Here is a 19,792-nt window from a genome sequence, read left to right on the forward strand (position 1 = left end):
GCGAAGATCTAGTCCGCACTTTGGCGTCGATAGGGAAATTTGACATCTTCCGGGATTGTCTCGATGCTCGATCCCGAGCCCAGAAAGTTCCGTGAGAAGACCACGTCAATGACAATTCGGTCCTGTATAGAGAGTCACTGCGGAGGAGATGGACACGAGGTCAGTTGGAACGAGTTCATGCCAGAGGCCTGAATAAAGTACGGGCAAATGAGGTCGACGCTCACTGTCTAATGGAATGGTTTGTGATTGGCAATCCTGGTTGTGCGTCTGCGAGAGTACACCAAAATGGCATACCTGGTTACAGCCTACAATACACAGCAGTAGGACATTTCCGGATCGAATCAACGTACCAGCGAAACATCCGTCTCCTCAAGACACTTAGTAGAGGCAAAACAAGACCAAAAGGCGATACACGAAATCATGCAACGAAGATAACACGGATCATAAGCTTCGTATGGAATAGTTCAGTTGGCTACTTTGTTATCCATCACTGATAGGAAATCATCGCGAATTAGACATCTCATCATAAAACTTCGTTGTGCTCTTCAGATTTTCGAAGGTTGACCGTTCCTAACAAAAAATCAGTCCAAGGGTCAAGGCATTTTCTAGAAGATATCATCATCCAAAATTTGGAATAGTAGCCTTGTCGTACCATTACTTGACCCTCGCAACGAAGCAAAATTCTACGCTTACAAGTTCTCGTGGAACCAGGAGAGGACAGTCTTGTAGCCACGGGTGTATTCTTCCTTTACACGAGCATCGCTCAAGTTCGAGCTACGAATGTGTCAGTTGCTGGATCACGACCGAGTTTGCGTGCCTTGTCTTACCGAGCAGCCATGAAACCATGGATCTGGTCGTCGAATGGCTCGACGTGACCCTTGACCTTCAGACCCTGCTGCCAGGACTTGACCGCCTCCTTGTCTTCATCCTTGGACGGCAACATGAGGAACGGAATAGTGACCTTGGGGGCGTCGGCAGGGTCGACCATGGCGGGGTGCGCAGAGGCAGCAGCCTTGAACTTGGTGCCTTCTGTAGATGAAAGGTTGGTGATCTACACCCCACGTTAGCATAGTCAATCGAGCGCAACGCAGAGATGATGGTGCACCTTTCCACCCCAGCAGAAGCCGAGGATGCCCCAGGCCGCGATGGCGCTGTTCTTGCTGTTGATCTCGTCGACGACCTTGGGGATGCGGGAGATGGTCTTGGGCGGGGCGGCAGGCCCGGCGAAGAAGTCTCCCAGCTTCTTTCCCTTCTCGTCGTTGTCCGGGGGGTACCAAGAGATATCGGCAGGCTTGCCCTCGAAGAAGTCAGGCATGAAGACCTGGTATTTGCGGTCCTTGTCGGAGGTGGCGAGGATATCGGCGCCCTGGACAGTCTGGGGGAAGAAGCCGAAGATGTCGTAGATGATCAGGATAGCATGCTTGGCATCGGCAGGGCCGGTGCGGTCTAATTGGGTTGGTAAGTTGGTGCGATTGCTGCAAAGGGCGGTGCATCTCGAAGGATGTGCACGCAGAACGGGACGGCATTGACTTACAGGTTTTAAGGCCATCAATGGTGATGTACTCGCCCTTTGGCTGGTAGCCCTCGGTGACGACGGGCGGGATGGTGCAACCTGGGGTTGGCGTGAGCTCTCAGCTAGTGCGAAGGTGGGGGAGACGATCGGGTGGAGCTCACAGGCAAGGGAATGCTGAGACGCCATTGTGCAGGAAAATCTGGGGCGGACAGCAAGAGGCTTCCTGAGCGGATGCGAGAAGCAATTGATGGGGCGGGCTTGAGCTGCACGGAGGATGCGGGCGGTGTTGTTCAGGAAAGGGCGCATGGCGGAGGAATCGATCGTTACGAAGGGAAGCCGCGGTCCAGTCGGCGGAGAGCAGCCCCGCAGTCGCGACTCGCGAGATGATGTCATGCACACGCTGCTCTCGGCACCCCAACTAGGTACACCATGGATCGTTGTCACTGCCCTCTACATTCCTGCCGCCCCGCAGCTGCCCGCACAGCTAACGGTCGGCGTCTGCCCGTGCAATGATCCGCGCCACTGCCATGGCTTATCTGCATTCCATTCGCGCTCTCCTCCCACGTTGCGCATCTGCTACTTTGCCGCCGTCAGTCGCATTTTGGCTTCCCAGAGTCCCTGCCCTGCCAATGATTGAAAGCATCCTGCGGAGTATACTTTCTTTGTACCGGTTCTATCCCCCATATGACGGCCAGGACAGCCGCTGCCTCCAGCAAGAAATGAGTCGTGAACCATTCAACCAAGAGTGGCAGACTTGGTTGTCTTGATTTCAGGTAACCGCCTGCTCTTGATCCAGCCAGATCCAGGAAGACCGGAAAGTTGTCTAACGATCGGAAGATGGTGAAAAGTTCCAGATGTAGGCGAATCTCCCTCAGAAATTGGTCCAACGTTGTCTTCGGCGTCTTTGGGGCATCCAAGACCACTCCGTTGAGGTTCCAGAAGAAGATTGCCTTTTCCCCATCCTGCGGCTCGGTCCTTTCCATGACGACTACGTCTTCTCCGTCTACCGCTTCTCTACTCCATTCATGGTGCGTGTTCTTTTCGACTTTGATTTCCCTCACACCTGCACTTTCTGGAGCAGAGATGATTTGCACCGTGTCTCCGAGTCTTACGCGGATGTTTCCTTTGATAACGCGCAAGTATTCGACATGCCGTTCGTGCCAATGGAGTCCGCTCGACCAGGTAGATCCGGCGGGAAGAGTGACCACAACGTAATCCGAGTGTGAGAGGTCGTATGTGACCGCGTCGGGTAGAGGCCGTTTGATGACCGAAGTGAGTTTCGCGTCGCCGGAAAGCATTGAGAGTCCAGATTGCGTAAGAAATGGTATGGACTCGATAGAAATTGTGCATTCCGTGGATATTTGACATTGGCGCAGAACGGTCTCATTTGGCTACACTTGCATCGGTAAGCCTTATTTGTAATCCGGTTCCTCTTGGAGACTGGGTAAGCGACCATCGCAACCTGCGGAATTCTCCCGCTGTTTTTCCCATTATTCGGCACACACTGATGAAATCGGGCAGCAAGAAATTAAGGCCCACGCGTCGCGAGTTTTGTTTTCCAGGAGCGAGGGCCAGGGTCCCTCAACTCATGCATGCGTCCACTTTGGGGCTAGTACGGTCCCTCTGGCAGCACTTTCCTTGTACGACGGTTGCCCTGCACCTTCCCCGATACCATCCGCGCCTTATCTCGCCTCTCTGCTGATCTGCCCGGGCGCTCCAAACACTCACAATACGTGCGCAGCCGTCATAAGCTCGGTGCGTGCATGATTTACATCAGCAGCCTACTTACGTCTCCAAGTCAAGCCATGCCACCGTCGCCTGCAACAGCCCAACACGCGGAGCTGGATGAAGCCCTGCTGGACGCAGACCGTGGCGATCGCGCCAGCGATGCAGAGGTTGCGCCGCAGCGTGGGCGGTATACCACAAGTGCTTCTGGCCATGATTCTCGTGACATGAGCACCTCCAGCCAACCTGTGCGGATCAAAGGCGAAAGCGACACAGAAGGTGACGACGATGATGAACGAGATAACTTGCGCGTATTCGAGGCAAGACCAAGCCTCCCAGCTCCTCGGGTTGAGCACCGCTCTTTACAAGATCTGATGGGTAAGAGGCCTGTCCACACTCGTATCAACAATGCTTACATCAACACAACAGATTTGTTGAGCAAAGATTCCGTAGATATCAATCCTGAGTATCAGCGGGACGTTGTGTGGAACAAGGAGCGCATGATGGGCCTCATCGACAGTGTCATTGGTGAGTGAAATCTCTACTCCATCTCCACGCACACATCATTCTCATAGCGAACAGAAAACCACTACATCCCTCCCATCATCTTCAACCGTCAGATTTCTCGCAATCAGGACGGGAAAGCCCGCATCAAGCGTGTTTGCATCGACGGCAAGCAGCGTCTCTCATCGGTAAAGGCCTTCATGGATGGAACTATCGGCTGCCATGACCGCCGTGGATCCGTATGGTAAGCACAGCCAATAGACGTTTGAGCCTTTGTCTCTGTCGCGACGCTTACCCTTGTAGGTACTACACCCCATCATCCAATAAAAGAAGCGCTCGTACCATTCCCGAACAGACCAGAGAAGCGTTCCGGAACAGAAAACTCATCATTTATGAATACCCGAATCTTGGAAGGCTTCAAGAAGAGGACTTGTTCTCTCGTGTCCAAAAAGGAGTGCAGCTGACGACCGCCGAGAAGTTCCGAGCTACAACTGGTCCGTGGCAGGAATTCGCAGAATCCTACAAGCGCGACTTTCCCAGAGTGGGCGGCTTGGCTGGACAGAAGCGGGGCGTGGATTTCAATAACATCCTCTCATCGTTTGGCCAGATACTCGAGGTTCAGCGCAGCCTTGCCAATGGAAATCCTCCCACCTTCAGTACCCAAATCTCAACCATCAAAAGTCTGTTAAAGAATGTAAAAGACTACAATGCGGAAACGAAGGACAAACTCCGCCGGACATACATGAAACTCGACAAATTGGTTGAGATTGACCTGAGAGCATTCATGGACAATCAATATTCTCATGCGAAGCTCTTCTCGCCATTGGAATTCATGGCAACGGCGGTTCTGATATCCTTGCATTTGGAAGACGAGAGCAATCAGTTCCTTCTCGAGAGCATTCGAATCATGCGTCTTTACTTACGACAGTGCCTCAAGGACTTGCGGATGAACAAGTCGGCTTGGAACTGTGTATGGCCCTTCTTAGAGAGCCTTCGACCTCCACCTGAGCGTGAAACGCCCCCAGTAACGCCCCCCGATACATTGCTCGCAGTCCGGGCTACCATTGCTCAACGGCTTGCTCACTTAAGTCCTGCAATTGATCCAGCTCACATTCCCATAAGTGGAGACGTGGACTCTGAGCCACCCCCAACCATACTCACAGACATACCAACTGCAACGCCAAACTGTTCAGTCCAACTTTCGAATGACCGACGCTTTATCCTGTGTCGGCTGGAGGATAACCCTGGCCTTCCAAACCACAATTCACTTGGCCAGGAGAAAACATCATCTGTCAGCAGTTCGCCAGCGGATATGCAAACTCCACAGCTTGATACAAGTCAACCTGAAAACGTGGAAGCTAAGCTACGTGAGCACATCTCCGTTCCCATAGTGGACCAAACCAGTCAGATGCCCAAACCCGAGTCTACTGGTATCAGTAGGAAGAGGAAACTTGCGCGCTTTACGGCATCGGGCTCCAGTCCCCAAGGTCGTGAAATAGCACAACCTCCTAAAGTGGGCGATGCATCGACAAGACAGAAGCCTCACCCACACATGGCCCCTGGCATACTCACGGCCCAGAAAGCAGTCGACGAGACAACCACTCCTTCAAGCCGAAAGCTTTCTGCTAACTCTACAGTTGTGGCCCAAACCCAGCAGTTGAGGACGAATGGTTCAGAGCTGGTCGTCGAGATATCTGATGAAGAAACTGGTGAAGCGGCTGAGAATCTTTTGGCGAAGTTCAAGCCACATACTTCGAAGAGGGTGAAGGTGAAAGAAGAAGATCTGGATGTTTGAGAAGGTTCGGTTCAAGCCGCCCAGAACAGATTGAAGCCGAGATCGAATCCTGGTTACTCGCAGAGCGCACAGACGATCTGCTCGAGAACCCACGAACCAAAGCCCAGACAGCCCATCGGACTGCTTCAGACGTATATGACGTACTTGGAGTGCAACGGAACGAGATACCCGGCAATATTCTTGCGTGTTCCTCCATTTCAGTAGCGGAAGGATACACTTAAGGCTTATGGTTATAGCCATTAACGTGTAGCTGCTAGGTCGTGGCTCGAACGACTATGATATTTCTTCCTTCAACTAGTAGCTCATGAACAGCTCGGCTGATCTTTAGAAATTTTGTCATAGAAAGGAACCAAAGTCGGGACAAGTCCAGAGTTCCATCGGTTGAAGCTTTCGATATCTGGGATGGTTGGTTACCGGCAAACAACATGACAAAGGCATGGATATAGTCAAGCGCGGAATTGGTAGCTAATATTCGGTAGCCCGTTTTCCTCGTGACCTAAACTGATTGGTAGTACATACACACATTAGGGCCAAATGACCGTTTGCTTAGAGTATGCGACTGGAAATTCAAGTAGCCGCGGACGATCGTGAAGGCAATCATGAGATTAACACTGATCCTCGAACACACAAGGTAGGCAAACTCTCGAGTATTTATGTGTGGGAGCAAAAAGTAGTTGCCGGGTAAGAGTCAGGTGTTCCCGCGCGGACCCTGCAGATCGCGCGGGCGCGTCTGCCCCGGCACCACCACCAAGCTCCTTCGGTCGTGCGTCTTCTCCTACGCTCGAGCCGCGCCACCGACCTGCGAATGGACGCCCCAACCCTCCTCGAGAGCCTCAATGGCCCTCAGGGGTATCTCGTGCTCGCCACCGTAGCTATAACGACCCTCTTCCTCTTCACCTTGTACACGTTCGACGTTGAAGCCGCTGTCTACTACTACGTCGAACCACCGGAGCAATGCTCGTCGGGCTGGAAGGGGAGGGTTCTCGAACAGCCTTCCCTCAAGGTCCGTCTTCGCCTACCCATGTGTACACCACTTCGATCTAATTGCCTTCAAATTGCTCCAGATTGCCGGCTCCAACGACATTCAGTGCTACGCTCCCGCGACCGGCCAGTTCCTCGACCGGATCACGCCAGCCTCCGAAAGGGACATTGACGACTCGGTCGCGCGGGCAAGGGAGGCGCAGAAAGAATGGAAGACTACCACCTTTGGCGATAGGCGGCAGGTCCTCAAGACCATGCTCAAGTGCGTATACCGCAGGATGATTGTGGCTCTCAGAAGCCGGACCAAGATGCTGAGCTCATGCCAGATTTTTGCTTGAGAACCAGCGAGACATTTCCACCGCGGCGTGTTTGGATAGCGGCAAGACTCGGGTAGACTCGAGCTTCGGCGAGATCCTGGTCACAGCGGAGAAGCTCAAATGGACCATCGACCACGGCGAGAAGGCCTTGGCTCCTGAGAGCAGGCCGACAAATTTCTTGATGATGTACAAGAAGAATGAAGTCAGGTGGGAGCCGCTGGGAGTAGTGGCGGCGTGTGTGAGCTGGAAGTAAGCATACCTCTCCCTATGCGGCAGAACGGTGAAAACTGACATTGCTCTCTCAGCTATCCCGTATGAACCTTTGAGAGTCTCGATCCCGTACTATTCTGATCGCTTTGCAGTTCCACAATCTCGTCGGCCCCATCATATCAGCCCTCTTCTCTGGCAACGCCATCATCGTAAAAGTTTCCGAGCAAACCGCATGGTCATCCCAATATTTCACCCGCATAGTCCACGGTGCCCTCTCCAAGTGCGGCTACGGCTCCTTGGCCTCCGACCTCGTCCAGACCGTCGTCACTTGGCCCGACGTCGCTGGCCACTTTACTTCTCACCCAGGAATCTCGCACCTGACCTTCATCGGCTCGCGTCCCGTCGCACACAAGGTCTGCGAATCGGCCGCGAAATCGCTCACCCCCGTCTGCGTCGAGCTCGGCGGCAAGGACGCCGCCATCATCCTCGACGACGTGCGCAACCTCGAGAAAGTCGGCCACATCCTCCTCCGCGGCGTCTTCCAAGCCGCCGGCCAAAACTGCATCGGCATCGAGCGCGTCGTCGCCCTCCCCAAAGCCTACGACCAACTCCTCGACTTCCTCACCCCGCGCGTCCGCGCCCTGCGCTCCGGCTCCGTCCTCTCGCTCGAAGACTCGAGCCCCGCCTCCAGCATCGACGTCGGCGCCAGCATCTCCGCCGCCGGCTTCGCCGCCCTCGAGTCCCTCATCGCCGACGCCGTCGCGCAGGGCGCCCGCCTCGTCGCCGGCGGCGCCCGCCACACGCACCCGGACCACCCGTCGGGGCACTACTTCGCGCCCACGCTCCTCGCCGACGTCACGCCGTCGATGCGCATCGCGCAGACGGAATGCTTCGCGCCCGTCTTGCTCCTCATGCGCGCCGCCTCGGTCGCGGACGCGGTCGCCATCGCCAACGGCACCGAGTACGGCCTCGGCGCCTCCGTCTTCGGCTCCCGCGCGCAGGACCTCGACTTCGTCGTCGACAACGTCGAGTCGGGCATGGTCAGCGTCAACGACTTCGCCGTCTACTACGCCGTGCAGCTGCCGTTCGGCGGCGTCAAGGGGTCCGGATACGGCCGCTTCGCGGGCGAGGAGGGACTGAGGGGCTTGTGCAACACCAAGGCCGTGTGTAGGGACCGCTTTCCCTCGCTGGTCTCGACGGGCATCCCGCCCGAGTTGCGGGTGCCGGTGCGGGACATGCGGCGCGCGTGGGAGGTCGCGTGTGGGGTCGTCGAGTTGGGGTATGGTGAGAGTGTTGGGAGGAGGGTGGCGGGGTTGAGGAGAGTTTTGGGGGTTTAGGGGATTTGTGCTGGATGCGAATATGGGGACGTGAAGGGGGGAGAAGAGGAGGAGGATGAAGTAAAAAGGATATGGGTGCTGGGATCTCACTGTGGGGACTAGCTTGTATGCTGGAAACTAGTAGTTGTCTGTTGTATAGAATAGTGTATTTTCTGACGTTTTAAAGTTTCGCCGACTGTAAATTTAATTTCTTTTTTTTGTCAAATCGGCCGGCAGACAAGTCTCGGAAAGTGTGTATATGTACTTCACGTTACCCAGTCATTGTTGAGTCGAGTATTGGTTGGAAGTTTGCCCTGGCGTATGCAACAGGATATACGTCCTATGATGTTCGTGTTGATCGTTGTCGGCTTGCGTCGTCTTCTGCTTTACGTATGCCATGTCGTGACCACCACGGCTACCTAGCTTCAATTACCCGCCACTGTGTTGCCGAAGGCGAACTTCCAAAGTGGCTAAGAGCATGGAAGTTCCAGACAAGTTTAAAAGGTCGAGAGGGGGTTCATAGTTTGTCTACTAACTCGAGTAGGTCCCGAAGCGACGAAGTGAGATATCATACATGGAAGAGATCAGAAAAAAAAAAAGTACAATTTCGAGGTATTGTTTATGAGGCATTCTACCTATTCATACCGAAAAGTGAACAGTAAACGCCGGGATAAATCGATCACCCAGCAGCAACCATAGTACTAGAACCGGAAGCCGACCAAGGAAACGATCGTAGCAGTATCATCATTTTCTAGCAAGCTGTGAAAAAAACAAGAGGTGGAATCTAAAAAGAGCTTGGAGAAAAGGAAGTTTACCTGCCAGAGGCAAGGTTCTGGGGAGCCAAGGAGGGGGGACCCTCGGGGGTGACGTAGGCCTGCAGATATGGTATTAGATTCCAGCCTTTTCCCCTCACAGATCTACGGGTTGCTGGGGGAGAACGTACCTTGGTCATGCCGCCGTCGACGACAAAGTCGGTGCCGTTGACGAAGCTGGCCTCGTCGCTGGCGAGGAAAACGACGGCCTTGGCCTGCTCAATGGCCTCGCCGAAGCGGCCGGTCGGGAAGTGAATCTCGCGGCGGTGGCGCTTGGGGATGTCGTCGCCAAGCCAGTCCTGGAGGAGAGGGGTGCTGTGTGGGTGATTCACACGTTAGCCGCTGCGGAATTGGGAGGGGTTAGCATGAGCAATTAAGGGAGCTTACTTGAGAGGAGCGGGGCAGAGGGAGTTGAAGCGGAAGCCTTCGCGGGCGTGGACGATGGCCAGCTCACGGGTCATGGCGAGCACAGCGCCCTTGGAGGCGGTGTAAGCCAGCTGAGGGGTGGCGGAGCCGACGAGGGCGACGACGGAGGCGGTGTTGATGATGGAGCCGTTCTTCTTGCCGTGCTTGCGGAGGGAGAGGACGGCGTGCTTGCTGCCGAACCAGACGCCCTTGACGTTGATGTTCTGGGTCAGGTCCCAGATCTTCTCGGGCGTGTCGACGGCATCAGCGTCGTCGGCATGCATGATGCCGGCGTTGTTGAAGATGACGTCCAGGCCACCCCAGGCATCCAGGTGATCAATCGCGGCCTTGACCGAGTCCTCGGACGAGACATCGACAATCTTGGTCTCAATGACGGCGCCGGCCGGCGAGAGCTCCTTCGCCTTCGCCAGACCCTTCTCGAGCGCCGGGCCCGAGATGTCACACATCAGGACCTTGGCGCCCTCACGGGCAAAGAGGATGGTGGTCTCCAGACCAATGCCACTGGACTATGGTCAGCGGATGGCCAGAAAGATTGCAAAATGCACCTGGATTTGCGTGCTGAGAAGTGCATGGAGATCAGGCGAGATGGCACGCGCATCCCAAAGCAGCAAAACGGGCTCAGAAATGCTGCGACGGCGCACCAATAAGAGGCGAGGTGATGAGAAATAGAGCTTACCCGGCAGCGCCGGTGACGACGCAGTTCTTGCCGGCGAGGCGGCCCTGAGAAGCTGGGGAGCTCATTGTGACGGTTGCTGCGCTGTCGAAGGGCCTGGGAGAGGAGGGTCGAGGACTGGCTCTGGGGAGAATGGTCGTGAGGTCTGCTTTAACAGGGCGTCGTCAGTGAAAAGCTGCCCCGCGATGGCACAGAGCACCTGCCAACGCCTAGTGTCGGGCCGAGTGGCAGCAGGCGGCGTGAGGAGCGGGTCCGCCTGGCGGTGGGATGTCCGGAGCGGCTGACTCACGCACGGCGCGAAGACGTAATACCTATCGGATGGGTAGGGCCGCTCTCTCAGCGTGCGAGACTCACGATGCTGCGCGGGGCGTCAATCGCGGCGTGGAGACGAGCGAGGAAGAGGCGCGACAATGGCGCTCTGTGATACTGTTGCCGGCTGCACGGCTGCCGTCCGATAACGGCGGGCCCTGCTGTGAGGCCAGATAAGGTCTTGAGCTGGCGGGAACGGGCCCCGCGATGCCGTAATTCGACGCTTCTGGAAATTGTTCCCTGCTGCCCGTTTGCATAGCGTAATCGCCCTGTGTCGTAGCCATCGTGCCCTGCGCCAACGCGAGCGCCGTGGGCGCTGCTCCGACGAGCCGTCGTGCCAGCAGCCACGCTGGCCGCGTGAGGTTGGAGATGCTGATTGCGCTGACTGCGCAGGGCTGAGCGGCGCCGGCGGCTCGGGATGCCCGCAGATGGCGATTCCCAGCGAGGCGTGGTGTGGCTCAGAGATCGTCGGCTATCTCCTCTGCTTTGCATCTCTCGCCCGCCGGCTGGACGCCTGTTCTGTGCTGAGGCTTGCAAGCACGCGTCCCTTATCCAGCACCCCACCACCGCGCCAATGCCGACGCCCTCTCTAGCTCCCCGACCTCCCCAGTCCCGTCTGCTCCGCCTGCTCCCCCCATAACCACCGCTCACGCGACAAGCCCCGAGCTTCTTCAACAGTCGCCCGCCATGTCGCCGCCGCAGCCCTCCGAAGTCACCGCCGCGAGCTTGCCCGAGCTGCTCAAGGACGACACCGCCGTCAAGGTCGGCGGTATCGACGTCGATGGCATCCTGCGCGGCAAGCTGATGGCCAAGTCCAAGTTCCTCTCCATCGCAGAGGCTGGCTTCGGCTTCTGCTCCGTCATCTTCGGCTGGGACATGCACGACCAGACCTACTTCAAGGAGCTCAAGATCAGCAACGCAGCGAATGGCTACCGCGACGTCATTGCCGTGCCCGACCTCTCGTCCTACAGGCGCATCCCCTGGGAGAACAACGTGCCCTTCTTCCTCGTCAGCTTCTTCGATCCCGACACCAACGAAAGCCTGAGCGCATGCCCCAGGTCGCTGCTGCAGAGGACGGTCGATAAGCTCAAGGCGCAGGGAATGGGCGCTATGGCTGGAGGTAGGTGCACACTGTGGACGGCAATCGCTGGGCCTGCGCGCAAACCACGTATACTTCGGTGAAGCTGATTGCGCCGTGTTTTTGATTCGCAGCCGAGTACGAGTTCTACCAGTTCAAGGCGCCCGTCGCTGGAGACGCCAGCGAACGCAATTCTTCGTCGACCGCCGCATTCCTGAGGGAGAACCCTGCCCACCAATTACCTGCCCTGACCGAGGGCATGTTTGGATACAGCTTGACCAGGCCGGTGCACAACCAGGAATACTACTACGGTATCTTCGACGCTTGCAACACTTTCAGATGTGGTATCGAAGGCTGGCATACCGAGAGCGGACCGGGTGTTTTCGAAGCGGTGAGCATATAAAAGCGAACAACTGGTCCAAAGAGGTCGATATGCTCATACAACACCAGGCGCTTGAGTTTGGCGAGATCACTGAAATGGCCGACAAGGCTGCACTGTTCAAGTATGCTCTCCCGGCGAACCACTTGGAGTATTTACAGGCTAATCATCTACAGACTGACCGTCAAGTCGCTCGGCTCCAAGTTTGGCATAACACCCTGCTTCATGGCGAAGCCGCGTGGCGGCCTCCCCGGCAACAGCGGCCACATGCACGTCTCGCTGGTCGACGGCGACGGCAAGAACCTTTTCTACCGCGGGTCCGAGGACCCCAACCCGCCATACCCCGACGTGCGGTTCCTGTCGGATCTCGGCCGGCACTTCCTCGCCGGCCTCATCGAGGGGCTTCCCGACATCATGCCCATCGTGGCGCCCACGATCAACAGCTACAAGCGCCTCGTCGAGAACTTCTGGGCGCCCGTGACGGTGTCGTGGGGCCTCGAGCACCGCGCCGCCTCGATCCGCATCATCACCCCGCCCACCGCCAGCCCCAAGGCCTGCCGCTTCGAGGTCCGCGTCCCCGGCGCCGACGCCAACCCCCACCTCGTCCTCGCCGCCATCCTCGCCCTGGGCTGGCGCGGCGTCGAGAAGAAGCTGGAGCTCACGCTGCCGCCGCTCGGCAAGGGCCAGAACGTCGGCGGCGTCGAGGACAAGGGCCAGCGGCTGGCGAAGAGCTTGAAGGAGGCGACCGCCACCATGGCCAGGCCGGAGAGCGTCGCCAGAGAAGCGCTGGGCGATGAGTTTGTGGAGCACTTCTGCGGCACGAGGGAGCACGAGATCAGATTGTGGGATGAGGCGGTCACGGACTGGGAGTTTAGAAGGTATATTGAGACGGTCTAGAAACGCACGTTTGTCTTTCTGCAAGGCCTGTTTTGTTCCATTTTGTTGTTGTTTTGTCCGGCTCGATTTTACGATGACTGTGCCGCTGAAGATTGCTCCGGGGTTCTGAATGTTTTATCTTGATATCCCCTATCAACGATTTTTCCTGTAGGACAATTGATGGAAATTCCCTGCGCTGTTGTCGGCCAAGCACGCCCACTGTTCACTTTTCCGTCTCGTTGAAGACCAGATTCATCGCATAATGATGCAGTCGTGAGACAATGCTGCTCGTGCGAGAGAGGTCTCCCGGGAATGATGTGATAAGTCCTTCTGTGGGGCACACTAACATGGATCTTGCAGCAGCAGAACCCTTCGTCTTCCCCGCCTGGCACGCGATGCGGGGTTCTTTGTCGATCACACCGCATGCTTATTCTCTTCCGTCCTCACTCGCCCGGCCTCTTAACCCTTTTCCTCCCATATGGCCGCCGCGAGAAGCTTCGCCAAGGCTGGAGAAGCTTATCCACATTCTAGGACAAGTCGCCGAAATGATCTGTCCCAGGCTTATGATGGCAGGTACGAGTGGAACGGCATATCAGGATCCAGATGGCTTTTCCTCAAGTTCGGAGAATTGGAGAGTTCGACACGGACGTGGCTGTTCAGTTGTGATGATCATGCGATTATGGGCCTTTTATTACACAATGGAGCTGCGGTTGTTCACGATGCCCGGATATAATTAATTCTGTCCGCTTGGAGGACATCACTAATTCATTTCCTTCACTTTCTTATCTTCAAGCTTTACCTACGAAGCGCGCAGAACATCTAACGTTAGAGAAAGTGATTTAAACTTTTCATTCGGTCATTGTCATAAATAGGCCTAATCTGTGACGTATCTGTAACTGTTTATTTCCCCCGCCTCCCCATTGCTTAAGCAACCTGGTACCACCAGCTACTCTACCTCCCCGCAAAGTCCTCTCATGGGTATATCCCCTTAACCGTCCACACGTGTCCCTCCCTCCAGCATCTCGTGAAAACTCCATCCTCACAACGCCACCACAGCACCCCCCACCGCCGCCGCCGCACCAAGCGCCCACGCACCGGCCCAGGAACCGACATTCGCAGCCGCGGCGCCCGCAGATGCCGTCGAGCTGGCGCCAGATGCGGACGACGCGGCAGTGCCGGAGGCGGAAGAAGAAGTAGTAGAAGAAGAAGAATCGCCGCTGCTCTCGCTCGTCTCGTTGGCGTTGCGGGGGTTGGAAATGGCCTGCGCGGTGACGCCGGAGCTGTTGGTGCAGTGGGCGTCGTAGGCGTCGGTGGAGAGCATCTCGTCAGTGAGCGTGACATCGGCGCACTGTGTGTGTGTGGGTTTAACTCGTCAGCATTTACCACTAACCCCCCCAAAAGAGAATCAATAAAAAAAAAAAACCAAACCACACATACCTGATACAACCCCCCCTCCGGATCCCCATTCGTCACCACCTGAATCGTCGCGTTCATCCCAGCCGTCAGGTTCGCACCCGCCGGCACCTCCACGCCGCCGACGCAGAACATGTCGGGCCCGCGCTCGCGGAACGTCTGGCGCAGCACGACGTCGAAGGCGCTGCCCGGGTCGTTTCCCACGGCCAGCAGCACCTGCACGTTGGCTTCCGTGTGGCCCATCTTCAGCTGGATGGGCGCGGCGCCGCGGAGCGGGAAGGCGGTGCGGTTGTTGGAGACGTTGTCGAACCCGCCGCACGGGAAGCTGGGCTCTTTGTCGTCGTCGAAGCCGCGCGAGGGGGGCCATTCGAGCGTGAAGTGCGCGGTGGTGAGGGCGCTGAAGGAGAGGGCGCTGAGGAGGAGGGCGTGGGCGGAGAGCATGGTGGGCGGTGGGCGGTGGGGTATTTTTTGGGGTTGGGAGGTGGGGATGGGAATGGCTGAGCTGTTACGCAGACGGCGTGGTAGCTGTGAGGGTGGTGGGAGGGAGGTGGAAGCAAATAATGGCAAGTGTTTGGCCAGAGGGTGTAAACAGAAGAAGCTCGGGCCACGGCTGGGCAAGGTTGTACGTGGGACGGGAGCAGTTGATAGGGTTGAGATTGAGGTTTGGAGAGCAGCTGGCGATTGACTTTGGTCCTACACAGCTTTATTTATAAAGGTTCACCGATCTGGACGCCAGAGGGCGGACAGCGCAGGTCGCGTAGCTCGTGCATGTTTGAGCAGCTCCTCCCGAGCACAGTTTCGGTGGCGCTTGCAGAGGGCGGGCGCGAGCAGCGAGCCGCACCAGGCGTGCATGGCGAGCGCCACCTGGGTCAGTATGTACCGTGGTGCGACGAGGCGAGACGGTTTGTGGTATGCTGGCGAGGTTGCGCGCAATTGAGCAGATTATCGGAAGCGCTAGACTGGAAGCAGCATGGGCTTCCTGTAGGTCAGCAGCCGCGGGGGTCTTGCGGAGAAAGGACCATGAGCTTGTTTGACGGCTGAAAGTGGAGACGGGCCTGCGCTTGCCTCGACCACCAGCCCGCGGCAACACCCGGCCAGCACGGTGCTGACTGCTGCCCTTCTCGACCGCCGTTACCCATGGGCTGTTGCAGGCTAGGGACACACTGGCGGTGACTTGGCCGTGGACATGGGTGCAGAAGGGGAACTCGTGTAGCCCACTGTGCGAGCAGATTTTGATTACGGATAAAGTATTATTACAGCTCATGGTGAGGTATGGCCTGATTCCTCCGCCGATGAGGCCTGACAACGCTCCCGCCCACTCAGTGATCGGCCACTTGAGAATACCGCCCGAATGCTAGCTCGCCCAGGAAGGTGCCACCGAGGACGGAGAGGAAGTAGCCAACATTCATGGTCATGACAGCGAGCATCCTGGAGCAAGTCAGCATTCCACAGCGCCCTCTCGGCCGGCGAGCTAGCAAACTTACAGCATGTAGCCCACGCCCACGATGACCGTGACCACGGCCGCGCGCGGCAGGTCGACGCCGAAGCGCCACGGCTGCACCGAGCCGCTGCCGAGCCGGTGCGCGACGCTGACGCGCTCCTCGACGCCGTTCGCGGTCAACACCGCCGTGCGCGAGTCGTCGTCGCTCTCGATACGCTCCGCCGCCGGCTGCTTGTCCGCAACCACTATGTACCGCCGCTGCAGCGCCTGCGCCAGCCACCGCTCCTCGAGCTTCTGCTTTGCCGCGAAGAGCCCGCGGAACACGGCCGCCAGCACGATGAGGAAGATGCAGATGCCCGCGTACTGGCCAGTTGTTGTCGGCGTGAATGCGTTGGTGAAGAGCGGCGTGTTGTCGGCGTTGTTGAATACCATGGCCATGGTCATGCTGCTGCTGCTGCTGCTGCTCGTGTCGTGGTCGGTGTGGCTCCCAAGGTCCATGGTCACGGTGCCGTCGTCGTGGCGTCGCTGCATGCTGGCGGATTCAGTTCTCGATATGTTCGTCGGGGACGTGAATGCGTGGTTTCCGCGTAGGTTCCCCGGTTGGGCGGGCGTGTGGCAGCGGGACGCGGCGTCTTTTGTATCAGAGTGCCAGACGCGGAGGTTGCGCAGGCAGACGGAATGTTGCGCACGTACAATCCAGGTTGCTGGCGCCGAGCAAGATAAGGGCAGAGATGAGGCTCTCCGGGTCGCAGGCTGGTAATGGACGCGAGACCAGGAGAATAAAGACGGCGGACGCGGACCGGACACGCTGGACCAGAGCGCTGGGCTTGCTCGTGTCTTGCTGCACATGTGTCGCCCAAAACGGCAAGTAGAGCTGCAGAGTGGATTTGAGCGAGTTCTCCGGGGGCCCATTGGCTGTTTCAGCCCAGGGCTGGACCGCCCCCGACGCCACCCTGCCGCCATCCGCAACACGCCCAAACTCTCAACCGCATTCCGCTGATGTTATCTACCCGACTCTCGGCACCCTCCCCCACGTCACTTCCAACCCCACAGGCACTCTTTGCTCGCGACACCATGAGTCCGTCTCACTAGCCTTTCACCACGCACAACTTCTCCAGCAGGCCTGGTCCCTTTGTTCAAGATGGACATGGACATGGACATGGGGGGCATGGACATGGGCTCCAGCGTGCCCGGCGTGCCCTCCCTCGACTTCCTGATGCAATATTACTGGGCTGTTGTGGGCGCTTTTGTTGGCACTGCAACCCTTGTCAACCTTGGCAACAGCTTGATCTGTCGGCAGAGGTCAGTTCTAGTCTTTGAAACAAGCCCGCCCGTAAGCCCGTGCTGATGCAATGACTACAGATTGACTGCTGCTTGCCGCGGCGATGCGAAACCAGCCAAGCCCAAGGCTTCCTTGCTGCGCATTAATGCCACCGCAACCGCCATCGTCCGAGAAGCGAGCAATGCAACCCTCTCTCCGCTCACTTTCAAGGGCCGAAGCATTTGTCTGCCCACCGTGGGCCGGACGACTATCGTGGCAGCCAACATCGCCACCCTCTTGGTGCTATGCTTCTACCACTTTGACCTCAGTGACCAATGGTCCTTTGAGAACATTGGGTACCGAACAGGCTGCATTTCCATCGCTCAGCTGCCCTTGATCTTCCTTTTGGCCGGGAAGAATAACATTCTCGGATGGCTAACCGGCTCGAGCTACGAGCGCTTGAACTGGCTGCACCGTTGGACTGCACGGTCTCTTCTTCTCACAGTCACCATCCACATGGGCTACTGGTTTGCTGACTGGGCGCCCTACAACTACATTGGCCACAAGATCAAAACCGACCCCATCACCCAGCACGGCCTGATCTCATGGTGCCTGCTGCTCTGGATCGTCTTCAGCTCCGTCGCCCCAATCCGCGGCCTATCATATGAGTTTTTTGTACTCCAGCATCTAGGCTCCATGGCTGTCTTTGTCGCCTTTGTCTACCTACACGTCAATTCCTGGCCATTGTACGTCCGAATCTACGTCATCCTCCCCATTGCGCTTGTATGTCTTGACCGCTTCGTCCGCGCTGTATGGCTCCTCTACAACAATTTCGCCATATTTCACCCTTCCCGGCGGAGAAAGGGCCAGAGCTCCAGCCTATGGGCCTGCGAAGCATCCTTCACCCCTCTGCCTCATGGCACAACCCGTATCACCATCCAAAATCCGCCAATCAGCTGGAACCCCGGCCAACATGTTTTCCTATCCTGCCATGCCGTCGTTCCGTTGCAGAGCCATCCTTTCACCATCGCCTCCATTCCTGAAGACGGTAAGATGGAGTTCTACGTGAAGAGCGAGGGCGGCGCGACCGCGCGTTTTTTCCGGCACGCTGAAAAACTACACCTGTTGCCTTCCCATGGGCAGCCCGAAGAAAGGCGGGGAAAGCCCGTCGCAATCGACGGACCGTACGGGCGGCTTCGCCCGCTCCGACAGTTCGACAGCGTGGTGCTGTTTGCCGGGAGTACCGGCGCGACCTTCACCATCCCCTTACTCCGGGACATCGTAGCGCACTGGAAGAAGCAACATCACCAGGGGGCCGCAAGGGAGACGGCGTCCCTTTCTTCAATGCTTCGGCTTCCGGATGGAGCCGCAACCCGCCGCGTCCGCTTCGTCTGGGTCGTCAAGTCGCGCGGCCAACTCAGTTGGTTCGCAACGCAACTGTCATGCGTTGCGGAAGACGTAGCAGCGCTCCGCCAGGCTGGAGTAGATGTTGATGTTGAGATGAGCGTGTACATGACTTGCGATCCTTCATTCACCGACGACCGCAAGGCTGTCTACAGCAACGACGGTAATTCAACCTCCTTGCCATCCCCAATCCAGGCCCCGAGAATCGACGGTGCCTTTGACGAAAAGACTTTCGTCGATAAGAAGGGCAAAGACGGCACCCGCATCACCGAGATAGAAGACCGCAACAGCGACACATCTTCCCTTCACTCATCATCCGAGGAGGACCAGAGCAACAACCAGAGACCCCTGGCCAAGGCAGCATGCGGCCCAGACGGCACCTGCTGCTGCCAATCCACCATCGTCGAAGACGACAACAAAGCGAGAGCAAATGGATCCTCCCCCGACGACGCCATCCAGCCCATCGTCTGCACCTGCTGCAACAACAACCCCAACACCACCTCCAATCCACCACCACCCCAACCCCAACAACCCCAAACCCACCCACCTCCCCCAACCACCACCACCACAGCCAACCCCAACTCCCCCTCAGTCTCACTCTCACAACAACAACCACAACCCTCCTCTCCCCCCGCCCTCCACCCATCCATCCACCTCCTAACCGGCCGCCCGCACCCGCCGTCCCTCGCCCGCCGCGTCCTCGAGCGCGCCCTCGGCGAGACGGCCGTCGTCGCGTGCGGCCCCGCCGCCCTGGGGCGCGACGTGCGCGCCGCCGCCGTCGCCCTCAGCGACGAGCGCGCCGTGCATCGCGGCACCGGCGCGCAGGGCGTGTGGTGCCATGTCGAGGGGTTTGGGTGGTGAGGGAGGATGGATGGTGAGACTGAGGAGGTGGTGGAAGGTGTATGTATATATGATGATTGTTTCTTTTGGCTGCGTTTTGGGGGAAGAAGGGAATGGGGGAATGTCTGCACAATGTTAAGAAGAGGAAGAAGAAGGAGTATGGAGTTTATACGTGAAAGGGAATGATAGCACGACACTACTACTAGAAGTATTTCAACTCGAAAAAGGTCTGAACTGTTCTGAGTTCAAGTCTCCGGCGGTGACAATTTCTTTTTTTTGTATCTCTTTCACTTTCTCTATTCCATCTGGGTAAGCTTTCGACGCAGGCTGCGAGCCCCATGCTTCGACGACCTCCAGTTATGTATGTACCATATCCCATCTACACATGTATTCACTTCCTCTCAAAAGAGAAGAAGAACCAAAAAAAAAAAAAAAAGTGAAAAGCCATCCCCAGAACGCCAACCCACCATCGCCATGCATTGCAAAAAAACCCCCAACCTCCCTCCCTCTCTCTCTCTC

The 19,792-nt window shown here is 57.2% G+C and overlaps 9 protein-coding genes across 9 annotated transcripts; 4 read left to right on the top strand and 5 right to left on the bottom strand.

Moving 5' to 3' along the window:
* Window positions 1-689: 689 nt before the first annotated feature.
* BKCO1_1800048 (dienelactone hydrolase family protein) lies at window positions 690-1,699 on the bottom strand (the record flags this gene model as incomplete). Its single annotated transcript, XM_020271825.1, has 5 exons — window positions 690-774; window positions 828-1,051; window positions 1,106-1,446; window positions 1,535-1,612; window positions 1,675-1,699. 5 exons carry the CDS (start codon window positions 1,697-1,699, stop codon window positions 690-692), a joined length of 753 nt encoding a protein of 250 aa, XP_020131462.1.
* A 404-nt stretch (window positions 1,700-2,103) lies between these two features.
* On the bottom strand, window positions 2,104-2,811 carry BKCO1_1800049 (uncharacterized protein; the record flags this gene model as incomplete). Its single annotated transcript, XM_020271826.1, has 1 exon — window positions 2,104-2,811. The coding sequence occupies one exon, from the start codon at window positions 2,809-2,811 to the stop codon at window positions 2,104-2,106; it is 708 nt and encodes a 235-aa protein (XP_020131463.1).
* A 507-nt stretch (window positions 2,812-3,318) lies between these two features.
* On the top strand, window positions 3,319-5,537 carry BKCO1_1800050 (uncharacterized protein; the record flags this gene model as incomplete). The annotated part of the gene is made up of 3 exons (XM_020271828.1): window positions 3,319-3,766; window positions 3,821-3,986; window positions 4,046-5,537. The coding sequence occupies 3 exons, from the start codon at window positions 3,319-3,321 to the stop codon at window positions 5,535-5,537; spliced, it is 2,106 nt and encodes a 701-aa protein (XP_020131551.1).
* An 805-nt stretch (window positions 5,538-6,342) lies between these two features.
* BKCO1_1800051 (oxidoreductase) lies at window positions 6,343-8,382 on the top strand (the record flags this gene model as incomplete). The annotated part of the gene is made up of 5 exons (XM_020271829.1): window positions 6,343-6,540; window positions 6,602-6,780; window positions 6,845-7,084; window positions 7,141-7,147; window positions 7,198-8,382. 5 exons carry the CDS (start codon window positions 6,343-6,345, stop codon window positions 8,380-8,382), a joined length of 1,809 nt encoding a protein of 602 aa, XP_020131550.1.
* A 790-nt stretch (window positions 8,383-9,172) lies between these two features.
* Window positions 9,173-10,340, bottom strand: BKCO1_1800052 (short-chain dehydrogenase reductase family protein; the record flags this gene model as incomplete). Its single annotated transcript, XM_020271830.1, has 4 exons — window positions 9,173-9,235; window positions 9,305-9,488; window positions 9,561-10,100; window positions 10,276-10,340. 4 exons carry the CDS (start codon window positions 10,338-10,340, stop codon window positions 9,173-9,175), a joined length of 852 nt encoding a protein of 283 aa, XP_020131553.1.
* Window positions 10,341-11,268: 928 nt separating this feature from the next.
* On the top strand, window positions 11,269-12,935 carry BKCO1_1800053 (glutamine synthetase; the record flags this gene model as incomplete). The annotated part of the gene is made up of 4 exons (XM_020271831.1): window positions 11,269-11,701; window positions 11,794-12,050; window positions 12,110-12,162; window positions 12,215-12,935. The coding sequence occupies 4 exons, from the start codon at window positions 11,269-11,271 to the stop codon at window positions 12,933-12,935; spliced, it is 1,464 nt and encodes a 487-aa protein (XP_020131552.1).
* Window positions 12,936-13,953: 1,018 nt separating this feature from the next.
* On the bottom strand, window positions 13,954-14,768 carry BKCO1_1800054 (gpi anchored protein; the record flags this gene model as incomplete). Its single annotated transcript, XM_020271832.1, has 2 exons — window positions 13,954-14,262; window positions 14,352-14,768. 2 exons carry the CDS (start codon window positions 14,766-14,768, stop codon window positions 13,954-13,956), a joined length of 726 nt encoding a protein of 241 aa, XP_020131555.1.
* Window positions 14,769-15,646: 878 nt separating this feature from the next.
* BKCO1_1800055 (ctr copper transporter) lies at window positions 15,647-16,299 on the bottom strand (the record flags this gene model as incomplete). The annotated part of the gene is made up of 2 exons (XM_020271833.1): window positions 15,647-15,755; window positions 15,812-16,299. 2 exons carry the CDS (start codon window positions 16,297-16,299, stop codon window positions 15,647-15,649), a joined length of 597 nt encoding a protein of 198 aa, XP_020131554.1.
* Window positions 16,300-16,909: 610 nt separating this feature from the next.
* On the top strand, window positions 16,910-19,294 carry BKCO1_1800056 (metalloreductase; the record flags this gene model as incomplete). Its single annotated transcript, XM_020271834.1, has 2 exons — window positions 16,910-17,070; window positions 17,131-19,294. The coding sequence occupies 2 exons, from the start codon at window positions 16,910-16,912 to the stop codon at window positions 19,292-19,294; spliced, it is 2,325 nt and encodes a 774-aa protein (XP_020131557.1).
* Window positions 19,295-19,792: the final 498 nt, after the last annotated feature.

Source organism: Diplodia corticola, assembly GCF_001883845.1.
Source record: "Diplodia corticola strain CBS 112549 chromosome Unknown scaffold18, whole genome shotgun sequence".
Classification (NCBI taxonomy): domain Eukaryota; kingdom Fungi; phylum Ascomycota; class Dothideomycetes; order Botryosphaeriales; family Botryosphaeriaceae; genus Diplodia; species Diplodia corticola.